Consider the following 13118-nt stretch of genomic DNA (forward strand, 5'->3'; position numbering starts at 1 on the left):
GCGTCCACGCTGACCTCTGACCTCTTACCTCTGATTAAAGCTCCTACAACGGACACATCAGAAGACACGGAGGAAGGTGGTTCTGGTCTGATGGATCACGTTTTCTAACTTCCCACTGCACCAGTAACCACTTCCTCCTCCTTGTTGCCATGAGGCTGTGCTTGGTCCGCAGGTGGTTTTAATGTTGCGGCTGATTAATTGTTGCATGAAATCTCGAAAGTACGATTTTAATGTCTTAAAATATCTATAAAATATCTATCTATAAATTTAGTTTCCATTAAAGTGGGATTTTTAGATGACTACATCTTATTCATGTCAATGCTTTTCCATCCACATTAATGTTTACTTTTATTTCTATTTCTTCTGTATATTATATATTAATTTATTTTAGCTTAAACTACTGTATTGTATTTATTCCATTATTTTATTTACTTATTTGTATATGTTTTTTATTTTTATTTTTATTTTATTTTTTGTATTTTTTGTATTTATTTAATTACATTTATTTATTTTTATGTTTATTTCTTCTATATTATACCTTTTTTTGGCTTATACTATTTTTTATTTTATTTTATGTATTTATTTAATTGCATTTATTTATTTTTATATATTTATTTCTTCTAGATTCGTACATATGGAAATCTTACATATTTTTGTGCTTATACTATTGTATTTAATTTATTATTTTATTTTATTTATTTTATTATATTTATTTATTTTTATATATTTATTTCTTCTAGATTTGTACATATATTATTTCATTTATTTTATTTTATTAATTTTTATTTTTAACTGCGTTACACCTGTTTTTCAAGAGTGTTTTTATGTGAGCTACTGTGACCAAGCAATTTTCCTTGTGGATCAATAACGTCTAAGTTCAAAGTAAGTTCAAGGATATAAATAAAGCAGTTTTTTTTTTTTTTTTTTTTTTTTTAAAGGCACACAATTACAACATTACAACACAAAGCAATGCAAATACTGACTGCACGCTGTGTGCAGGTGATAAGGATGACAAGCAAAAAGTGTTTGTGGAGGTGGGTGTGGCCAACCTCAGAGAGCTAGCGCGAGGGAGAGAGGGAGAGAGAGAGAGAGAGAGAGAGAGAGACAGGTGAGGAAAGCTGGTGACGGCCAAACAGAAACAGAGACTCAAACATCACTCGTCTCTTTGTAGAGAAGCGTCTGGCCATGGATATCAGTGCAATCTAAAGACCAACAAGTAAAACATGAAACCTGAGGCGGCGGGGAGGAAACCACACGCTCTGGACACGACGAACACACAGAGTTTGACACCTGAACAGTCACAGAGAAACGACACAGGTAAGAATAATAAATTAAATAAACTCTGGAGGCTGCGTGAGTCAAACCTAACTCCACCGCCACTAGATTGTGACGTGATTAACACGTTTTTTTTTATTCTGACAGACGACAGAAATGTCAATAACGTGTGACGAAACGCTTTAAATTCAGTTCTAAATTATTTAAGCATTTAAACAAACAGCACGTCTGTGTGTTTTCTACAGCTTAGCGTACGTGGTGAGCTGGCAAAGTGTTTTCTTGTGCATGCAGGTGAGTGCTGAGCTACTGGTTAATGTCAGTGTCAAGAGAGAGAGAGAGAGAACAATGCAGACAAACTGGTTCAGTAGCATCAATTCAGCCTAAAGCACAAATGATGGCGTCTGCATGTGTGGCATTCAGGTACACTGTTAGCTCACCTGAATGACTTTGTAAAGGTGTGTACATGTGGGAGAGTTGACTCCGTAATAAGATCCTGATGGATAACGATGACACTGAGCTGTCACCACGTGAAACGGAGCCACAAACAAACAAACTTGTGATGTTATTAATGAGAGACAATGTAGGAATCTGCACAATCTAATGCAAATCCTTGTTCTTAGAAATGAATTACAAGTAGAGGACTAACAGAAACGAAGAACTCATAGTTATTAACATATAGTTATTTATATAGTTGTAGTAGTAGTTGTTTATTAGGACATCAGGCAGTGATCCTATACTGTAGCTCTTATCTACACTGGAAAACATTTAGATTTCATTTTATATTAAAATACCTCTGCACACAATTGGATAATCCTCCAACCAATCAGAGCAACAAAGAGTGTGACATCAGGCAATTCATTCTCAACAAACGTCTTAACCTGTGTCAACGGTCCGTTACAACAGACGCGACAACGGACTCTAAACGACTCACTTTTACAATAACAGACATTTCGTTGGAGCCTATCCCAGATGTCACTGGGGCGAGAGGTCTGGGGTCCACCCTGGACAGGTCTCCAGTCTATCACAGGGCTAACACAGAGAGACACTCCTCACACCTACGGCCAATCTAGAATCACCAATGAACCTAACCAGCATGTCTTTGGACGGTGGGAGGAAGCTGGAGAACCTGGAGAGAACCCACGCAGACACAGGGAGAACATGCAGACTACACACAGAAACTTCTGGCTGTGAAAGAATGACAATTACTGTCCAGAATATTCTCCAGAATAAACCAGCCTCTACTACACATAAACTAGACTCTCTGACATGTTTCAAATCCAGACTCAAAACACATCTTTTTAAAACAGCTCACTCCATTTAACCCGCTTTATTTTTATGTACTTAAATCTGCTTTTATTATATTGCATTGTATGTAATATTATTATTACTACACTGGTCACTGACTACGGGTCAGGGCGAGGATCATTTCACAGAACGTGGATGCAATAATTTAATCACATTAAAAGGAATTTGGGCGGCACAGTGTCATGGTGGTTAGCACTGATGCTTCAGAGCAGGAAGGTTCTGGGTTCTAATCTTCCTGTGTGGAGTTTGCATGTTCTCCCTGTGTCTGCGTGGGTTCTCTCCAGGTTCTCCAGCTTCCTCCCACCGTCCAAAGACATGCTGGTTAGGTTCATTGGTGATTCTAAATTGGCCGTAGGTGTGAGTGTCTCTCTGTGTTAGCCCTGAGATAGACTGGAGACCTGTCCAGGGTGGACCCCGCCTCTAGACCAATGACAGCTGGGATAGGCTCCAGCAGACCCCCTCTGCGACCCTCCAGAGGACAAGCAGTTACAGAAGATGAATGAAGAACTATTTTGCTTAGATATGAAATAGATTTTCAGGAAACGAATGCTATCCTTGGTTTGATCCTGGTCTCACATGTCACCTGATACCAGTCTCTCGAGAACCACAGTGAGATTTTTAACAACTTTGCAAATGAAGAACTAACTGTAACCAAAACATGAAGGAAACTGATATTAATACCGAGGCTGTGCACCTTTAAACACCTGAATCTCAGGCAAGCAGCGGCACAGCGTCTCGTCACACGTGGCCGACATTTGTTAAACAAATCAGACGAACAGGACGACAACAGTACATGTGACTCAACTTAAATAAAAATGGTTTATGAGGCTGCAGGAGTGCGTCCCTCAGCTCGACATGGGTGTTCTCCCTTTAAACCCCCTGATTTGAATACGTATTCAATAAGTTGCCCTGTGCCACATGACCAAATACAGAGAGAGAAATGTGTTCTGCAGATATTTGCATATGAACAGAAACACTGTCATTACATCTAGGCTCTAACTTCCTCTTTAACGTCATGTTTGGGTTTTGTTTTATTTTTTTACTTCCCCATGTTTTGCACCTGATTTTTCTTTCCCTGCACAAAGCCATAAAACAATTTTAAAATATCTCGGTGTGATGTGAGAAGGTTAATGAGCTGCTGAATGTCAGGTCATCCTTTTCAAGGCTTTTATGGATTTTGGGTGAGTGCTGGGCGGCGGTAATGCTGATCTCTGCTCCACTATTATCGATGTAACCGATAGCTGCTCGAGCGTACGCGCTGGAAAACAAGTAATGGAGCACTCCTTTTTATATTTGCTGTGCGAGTACAGATACAAAAGGTCACAGTTGATATTTGTTATGCAATTGTAGATTAAAAAAGAAAGAAAGAAAGAAAGAAGGGGAACAGTAAATACTGCTGGGCGTGCGCTCGGCTGTTAAACTCTATCCAGCCGCTGTGCACAGTTATAAAGAGAGGAGGCAGATGCTGCATGACGATCTGAGCTTAGAGGATTTGGCGGTTGCTGCTGAGCAGAGGAAATGTTAGCTGATAGTAATGTTGATCTGTATGTGGTTCTCTCTTCCTCTCCAGCATGACATCCAACTCCACGGACGATAATCTGTGCGCGGCGGACGACACGCTCTGTAGTAAGAACACAAACCCTACTCGCCATCAACCCTTTTTCCTTCCTACTCTTCCTCCTTGAATCATCTTCTCTCTATTTAACGACTATCTGCATTCCTGGAAATGTCCTGTGCTGAAACATGTCTGTTGGGTGAGCTGAGTCTTCGTCTTCCATTTTCACCACCAGTTATTTTAACTCTACTTTTACTCAGCGGAACTCTGTTTAATCTTTATCCCTCATCTAATTTTCCAGTTCTCTTCATAACTGTGTACTCTCATTACAGTAAATTGCAGCAGCTGCTTTACCAAGGCTGTAAAACCTGAAATTAACACTTTGAGCTGTAAACATCTGGCTGTTAAACCATAAAATATAGAATTATTTGTATTTATTTAACTAGTTCCAATAAAAAACGGACGTTCAGAGAGATATGTGACTATCATTATCGTCCAGTTAATAATTACACTATCATGAAAGGATTCTAAATCGCCATACCACCGTTTAAGCTTCTGGAGCATATTATAATGCTTAGACTATCTCAGTGGATTTAAAAATTAGCCAGAATATTTATGGTTTCTACACCTGTAAGCCACAACATTATGACCACCGTCGAGGCATGGGTCTTGCAAGTTGAGAGGCATCCCACAGATGCTCGAATGGAATTTATGGGGGCCAAGTCCACGCCTTGAACTCATTGTTGTGCATCAGTGAGCGTCAGCCGTCCAGTTCGCCGCTCGTCCTTCCACGGACGACGAGAGCTGTTGTTTTGGAGATGCCCTGACCCAGTCATCGAGCCAAACTAAATGGGCACCTCGTGAAACCTTCCACTTGCCCACTTTTCCCCCTTTCACGTGCTGTCGGTGGTCATAATGTTATGGCTGATGGGTGCTTGTTAAACTCAGATCTGGAATTTTAACTGCATCAGATTGAGGCTGGGACTGGAACAAGATCCCATAAGTGATGAGACCGGTTTTGAGTTTTTATTTGCAGGAGGAATAATGATGTTTGAGTTTGACGTCTAAAAATGCCAGGAGCAGAAAATAAAACTGTCTTAATCATGTAAACTATAATAACAGAGGAGATTTATGCTCTTAAAGTATCGCTTCATGACTCGAGTACAAAAATATACAAGATAAATATCAGAAATAAAATGTAGATCACTTTTCTCGAGTCGTCTCGTATTCGTTCAACTATCAAACGAACAGAATGAAAACCTTGTATGTCCTCCGTGAGCCAACACAAACATGAGCCGGTCTTTGTGGAACATCCGCGTTGAGAGTTCAAGCTCAAACCGAGCGTTTAGTGAGAACGGCAGAAAAAAGATTTATGTCATTCTAAGAAGCCGTCGCCACACCTAAAGAATGTACCACAAACCAGAGCACGACCAGAGGTTTTACATTCCAGCCTGTTCTTTCTAACAACAGGTCGGGACTTCAGCAACTAAAGGTGTGTGTGTCATGATGGATTCAGTGCTGTCTGCTAAAAATAACGTTGTGGTAACATTGAATGACTCCACGTTTAAGAGCAAATATGGACGACAAGCTAGAACAAAGGAAAATGATTGATTGAGTTTCCTGAAGATGTTTCCTCCAAGTCTTCAGTTCTAAAGGTCTCGTGGAGAGTTGGGGTTTAAAGAGGATCATCTGTGGGTGAACGGGGTCGGATATAAATCCAACAGAACCATTAACAGCCAGAAAATGGGTGTTTAGAGCACCACTGATGGATAAATGGTTAAACGTCTTCAAGAGAACTCAACCAGTCCAGTCGCCTTTGAGTTTCCTTTCTTTCCTGGATGTATACCGTGACCTGGATGACTGAGAATCTTAACAAACTTGGAATTCAGACATAAATCTAAGTGATATCCAGAAAACAAAACTAAAACAAGGGCAACTGGACTCCAAGTAGCTTCTTCAGTTAGTTAGCTAACATTGCGCAGGTCACCCTTGTGGTGACTCATCAGAGAATGGACATGGGCCTTCTGAGGGTGTCCTGTGGTGTCTGGTAACAGAATGTTGTTGGGGGGGGCTTTGGGGGGAGGGGCCTCTGTGGATCATCCCACAGATACTTGATCAGTTTGGGATCTAGTGAATTTGGAGGCCAGGTCAACACCTTGTGCTGTTCTTCATGTTTATTGAGTTGTTCCTAAAGTGTTTTTGTGGTTGCGTCCTGCTGGGGATGGCTGCTGCCATCAAGGAGTGTCATTGCTATGGGGTGGGGGTGCCTGGTCTGGTCTAGGTGGGTGCTACATGTCTAAGTAACATCCACACCAATGAATGCCAGGTCCAGAAGTTTCTCAGGACAACATTGAACTGTCACAAGATGGTTTAAATGTTATTCACTTCTCCTGTCAGTGGTCATAATGTTGAGGCTGATTGGTGTATACCGCCAGGGATTCAAGAAAGTTTAGTTGCCTGGTTTTTGTTTGTGGAAGGAATATTTTCCGCTCAGTAACACGCTGGTGTGGAAACCCCCGAGCTCAGCAACCAAAAGAAAGACAAGCATCAAAGAATCTCAACTATGTGGATGACACAAACACACAAGTCATTCTGCATCATCAAAACCAGTCTTACAATCAAACCGCAGCCTGATTGTGTGACAATGTGCTTTGTTGACAACACAGCTGGAGTTTCTTGATCAGAATGACAACGGCATAAATAAAATAAAATCAAGCGTCCGTTTCCTTTTTGGCATTTCAAGAAGTTTAGTTGTATACTTTTAGAATATTTGACTTTTGTAGGTAAAGGAACAATATTCAGATGATAATTTTAGACTTTATTAATCAAGGTATGTCATCTTTATTTCTGTTTTATGTTTATTTAGCGTTTGTCTTGTGAATCTGGACCAGAGAGACCTGGACCAGTGGTCACCTGGGCCGACTGCATTCAGATATGTTGAGCTTGTTGGTTTGCTCTCGTCAGACTAAGACTAAGAGAATGTTTTTGTTGAAGTTTATTTTCTTTAGTGGATCATGTTGTATTAAAATTAAACCTCTATTTATTTTCTTTGAAGGAAAATACTTTTAAATCACTTTAGTAGAAAGAAAATTCTAATATTAAAGTCTTATAAAGTCTAATATTAACTTTCACCTTTTTTTGTTTTAGACTACACAATAAAAAAAAAAGTTTCTATTTTAACGTTTTGGTTTTTGGATTCTAAATCAAATAACAGGCGGGTTTTTTTTCCAGGTTTCATTTCTGGTTTTAAAAGCAAACTTGAAATTGTGCATGCACATTATAAAAGCAGATAAAAAGAGTACCAATACCAACACAATAAAGGCATAAAAGGCCGAAACAAAACAGAAAGATAGACGAGATTTAAAGAAAAAGAGCCGAGCGAGGCTGTGAGTCAACATATCGACGCTGGTGAATGTAAACACGGGACGTCCTGCCACCAGGAAGTGAAACTATTTTTAACAGCCAGCATAATAAAGTGCCCTGAGCAGAACACCGAAACCAAACCTGCTCATCAAGCGTTTTCAAACATCCACAGCCGTGTGAACGTCATGTTTAAAATGCATCGCCGCACCCTCAGCTCCATATTTACCCATAAACCTCTGTATCTCTGTGTCTCTTAGGGGTAAGGGAGTATCAGCAGGCGGTGATCATCGTGCCTACGCTGCTCCTCCTGGGCTTCGTGGTCACCTTAGTGCCCATGTGTGTGCTGAGATACTGCTCTGAACGGAAGCGGGAAAAAGCTACAGCCCCTCTACAGTACCGGGGCACATCGCACCAACACACAAACGGGCACGACCACCAGGAAACACACAAACACAACCATGGACACACACATGAGAACAGCCACAGGCACAACCATGGACACACACATGAGAACAGGCACAACCACAGACGCAACCTACAGGGTATCGACGGTAAGCTGGCATGCAAACACCTCCTCATTCATTTTTTAGTTTCGTTTTAAAAATATGTTCCATGTTCATCTCTCTCTCTTTCTTTTTTTTCCCAAACAGCACCCCCTGGGATCGACCCACTGGCGGGCGAAGAACTGCCGATGACGGTTCAACAGGTGCAGCGCAACGTCAGGCCGACTATGGCCGCGGTGCAACCGGTGACCATGCAGGGGCAACGCGGAGGCTTCAGCCAAGTCACTGCGTTGCCGCAATCTTTCTTCGTCCCACAAAATGACACGGTCAGCCTGTACAGAGCCCGCATGGACAACAAGGACGTCGTCCTGAGGGTGCTGAAAGGTAAACTGAGCCAAAAGCCAAACAAAGAGCACTGACTAACTACAAAGAGGAGGCTGGAAGTCTTTAGTTTTTCTCTTTGTAATCAGAAACTGGATTATATGAAGAATGGGTTGAGGGGAGGGGCCTCTGTGGATCATTCCACAGATACTTGATCAGTTTGGGATCTAGTGAATTTGGAGGCCAGGTCAACACCTTGTGATGTTCTTCATGTTTTTTTTTTTTTTTTTTTTTTTTTTTGGGGGGGGGGGGGGGGGGTGTCTGGTCTGGTCTAAGTGGGTGCCACATGTCTAAGTAACATCCACACCAATGAATGCCAGGTCCTAAAGTTTCCCAGCAGAACACTGAACTGTCACAAGATGGTTGATGTTATTTACTCCTCCTGTCAGTGGTCATAATGTTGTGGCTGATTGGTGTATTTAATAAATCTGAATAAGCAGGACTTCTCCAGTTCAGGGGAAGTTCCCTCTTTAGATAAAAATGTAAAAAAACCTTTCTTTTTCTGTTCTCAAACTCCCTACCTTCCAGAATCAGCGAACAGCGATGAGAAGCAGCACTTTTTGGGGTTTGCGTCCTTTGTGTCCCAGCTGGGGCCTCACCCCTTCATACCCGCGCTGCTGGGGGCCGTTTCAGTGCAGCCGCCGTTGATCATGGTGGTGGAAGAGCTGCAACACAAAGACCTGCTGGGGTTCCTGTGGAGATGTAGACAGGTACGGCAATCTATTAGTCATCAGTAGTGATTTATATCACAGACACACAGCTTTAAGACTTTTTATACCATCTACAATTTTATCGGTCTATTTTAGCCATGTGCAAAGTTGTAAAATAATATAAACAGACTTTAATTAATGTTTATCATGAAGTCCTCAAAAACGTGGATCCAGTAGTTACATCTCTTGGCCTTAGGGGGGCAGTAGAGGTAGACATATAAATGGTTCAGTGCAGTTATGAATGAAAAGAGCATGACTGTATATAAAAGAGGCAGAGAGCAGTAAGTGACATAAAATGAAAGACAGGTGTAGATGTCTAACTCAAAGAGCTACTTCCTGTCTTCAAAAAAAAAAAACATTTATATATTTTCTCTTTTTTTCACTGAAGGACAACACGAGTTCAGACTGTCCGTGTGACATGACCGAGAAGAGGATCTTCACCATGGCTGGACAAGTGGCCTCAGCTCTGGTTAGTTAAACTTTATGCTTTAGGAACTTAAATACTGTATTTGCCATTCTTATAGTCTACTCTTTCTAAACAACAAATGTATTGTTTGGTGGCAAACATTATTAATCATGTTAATTATTGTCCATCTGTAAGTTTTGGGTCCAACTTAACAATAGTTTACAGTATAAAAAGAACCAAAGTGACTTTTTCTGCATCCCTCTTATTACAGGAGTACCTGCATGCTCAGCGGTGCATCCATGGCAACGTGGGAGCTCGCAGTGTTTTGGTCGGCGCGGACATGACAGCGAAGCTGTGGGGGCTGGGTCCGGCCTACCGCAGGAGAACGCAGGCCGGTTCACCGGGGGAAGTGGACGACTTGGAGCTGAGGAAGTGGCAGGCACCTGAAGCTCTGGCAGGGCGACCCATCACTGAGAGGAGTGACATGTGAGTGTCCAGGTCCTCCCCTAAAATAAATCAATTAACAGAAAATCATATAAAACAATTAATTGAGCTGTTATAGAGGAAGCTTGATGTTGCAAACTGCAAAATATTCTAAATAGATGCTGAGTCCAGTGTCTCTTTTTAAAATATTAGAAAAGGGAATATTCATTTTCACACTTTGCGCACACATATATAGTCTGAGAACATGATTAGTCCTTTTAACTGACATAATATCTTTATCTTACTGTTTGACAGATGGTCTTTTGGTATCCTCCTCTATGAAATGGTCACACTGGGTGAGTATTTGTCAAATTGTTAGTGAAATGTAGTGTTGAACAACTAACATTTGGGAATTTTAGTTCCAACGTAAATGCAAACACTAAATATAAATACTCTGAGTGATTTTCAATTATGTTTTTTTCAGGTGACCCACCGTTCGCTCAGCTCATGGCGACTGAACTTCTGCAGTATCTCCAAAGAGGAAAAAATCTCAAACGGCCGGTCAACTGCTCCAACTCACTGTAAGAATGACAGACGGAAACAGTCTCTATGAGTTATTAATTAAGTGCCAGCATCTTTTATTAAATCCTAATCCCATGCTGCCTACATGCAGAGATTACTTTGTTATGTTACTTGCACATGTTCGAACTAAACTAAACTAAACTAAACTACCATTAGCACACAGCTCACTGTAATAGTATTAAAAAGACAATTTTGAACTGGGTTTCTGCACAAATGAGAGCAAAAACCAATGTCCACCATTGTTGAGTTTCAGTAAATTAGCTTAACTTAGCTATGAGCTAGCTAGACTAATTAGTCAGAGACAAAATCATACTTTTTTGTTGTTACTTATCCAGATGAATAAATAAATTCTTCCACTTTAAAAAAAAACACAATTAAAACACGTTTTCCCCAAAATAAATGTTATTAAAACTAATACTTACGCTAGAGACGTGGTTAGCAATTAGCTACATTTATGCTAGCTCCTATAGCTTTCAATAGCCTACATAACAGTGCCATGGACTGTCATCAAATACTTTAATAAAGTATGTGTTTCTGTTAATTACATATTTGAAATATGTTCATCCTACGAAAGAAAAACACTCTGAAAGACATAAATTAGCTAAACTTCGCAAGTAGCTAGCTAAACTAATTAGCTCAAGTAGCTAAATCTGACTTTTTTGTTGTTGTTACTTATCCAGAGGAACATATAAATTCTTCCACTTCAAACAAAATACAATCATAACACATTTTTCCCCAAATAAATGTTATCAACCTTTCATAAATTAATATTTACGCTAGATTCATGGTTAGCTACATTTAAGCTAGTACCTATAGCTTTCAATAGCCTACATATCAATTATAATGTGTAACACAACAGTGCCATAGACTAGAATCAAATACTTTAATAAAGAATGTGTTTCTGTTGATTTCATATTTAAAATATGTTCGTCCTACAAAAGAAAAACACTCTCCACTTAGAAATTAGCTTAAATCCGCAAATAGCTAGCTAAACTAATTAGCTCAAGTAACTAAATCACTTTTAGTTGTTTTGAGCCGCAGAAACATACACAAACGATGTGCTCTTCCATTTCAGACTAAACAATTAAGACCTAATCTTGTCAAATAATTTAGTTTGTTATACCTCATAAATTAAAATTCACGCTAAATTAGAGATTAACAGTAGGGAACTTTATGCTAGTCGCAATAGCCGTTGACAACTTTTCATTGACATTATCACTTCCATTAACGGTTATAGCTTCACAATCATCTTTCCTCTTGTTGACATGCACTATTTATAATATATTAATCATCCTAACAACACCTGTAGACAGTTAACAGTCAACATTTACAGGAAAGTGCTAAATAAATGCCCAACAACACGAAAAGCAGCTTAACTTGGCTAATCGCTAGCTCGGCTAACTAGCTGAAATAGCTAACACAAGACTGGTTCGCTGTTATTAATTTAACTTAAAGAGCATACAAATAATAAATAATCAACTTAAACACAATTAAAGCACGATTTTGCCAAATAAATTTGACTTTAAACGAGTTCGAGCAGCCTTCGACAACATTTCTATACATGCTATATGCTATAATATGCTACAATAACTTAGATGCTACCTGCTAATGCTAACTCTGTAAACTTAGCATACATTTTAAAATTAACTATATTCGTGGCGAAGTTTGACAAGTGTTTGACTTTCCTCCTCAGGTACTCCATTATCAGGTCCTGCACCAACTGGAACCCCCAACAACGCGTCTCCATCTCGGAGCTGATTAGAAAGCTCCAGGCGGGTGAAAGGTCAGCCAATGGGACGACAGTCCTCAGAGTACCTGAACCAATCAACTTTGAGAAATACCTGCGGGAGGCGGGATTTGGAGAGGCCTACAACTATGCTGTGCTCTGATTGGCTGAGAGGGCCATCAGTCAAGATGCATGGACACTATATTAAAATAATAATAAATGCAGCAGGGGGGACTACTGAAAACAAGATGAAGAAAATGAAGAAAATCTGAAATAAGCACATTACAATTAACTATTTTTTTATTAACAATTTTCGTTTTGTACCTTAAAAGGCATTAAAATGCACTTCATGTGTTTTAAAGTAATATATTACTTGTAAATATATATGTATATCACTGTGTTCAGCTGTGAATGAATATGGAAATAAAAATGAAAAACTTTACATGTTTCCTGCACTTTTCTTTTTAAACTAAGTCAGGACCTCATTGACTTCCATGCTTGCTTGACAAACCATACAAAGATACCTGTGTTCAGTACTAAATAAGATAGTATTCCTAAAATAATCAGAATAAAAGAAGGGAACAGGTTCAACAGGAAAATCAAACACAACAGTAAACACTTACCCTGATGGTTTTTCTCAGGTTGGAGTAAATCCATTCTTTCGGGGGAACAGGGGACATGATGTTGGTCAGAAACAACCAGTTCAGTGTTGCAAATGTTAAAGCTACGGTGAAGGTTTTAAATGCAATGCCTTGTTATACGAGGTTACACAAATTAAGCTACTCTGCAGCAGGTGCAAATGTGGCGTCTGTGGTGACATTCTTGTGTTGGGGGACCCAAAGCGTTGCATTTCAACCACATCATTCCCCAAACAATTTGAGACAATCCT

At 39.8% G+C, this 13118-nt stretch overlaps 1 protein-coding gene across 1 annotated transcript; it reads left to right on the forward strand.

The window, feature by feature from the left end:
- The first annotated feature begins 1036 nt into the window (after positions 1 to 1036).
- On the forward strand, positions 1037 to 12641 carry styk1a (serine/threonine/tyrosine kinase 1a). Its single transcript, XM_084563208.1, has 10 exons — positions 1037 to 1317; positions 4151 to 4206; positions 7756 to 8049; positions 8149 to 8385; positions 8911 to 9092; positions 9481 to 9561; positions 9770 to 9984; positions 10237 to 10277; positions 10406 to 10502; positions 12197 to 12641. Exons 2-10 carry the CDS (start codon positions 4152 to 4154, stop codon positions 12390 to 12392), a joined length of 1398 nt encoding a protein of 465 aa, XP_084419334.1. The 5' UTR covers positions 1037 to 1317; position 4151; the 3' UTR covers positions 12393 to 12641.
- Positions 12642 to 13118: the final 477 nt, after the last annotated feature.

The sequence above is a fragment of the Chelon labrosus genome (assembly GCF_963514085.1).
Source record: "Chelon labrosus genome assembly, chromosome: 16".
Classification (NCBI taxonomy): Eukaryota; Metazoa; Chordata; class Actinopteri; order Mugiliformes; family Mugilidae; genus Chelon; species Chelon labrosus.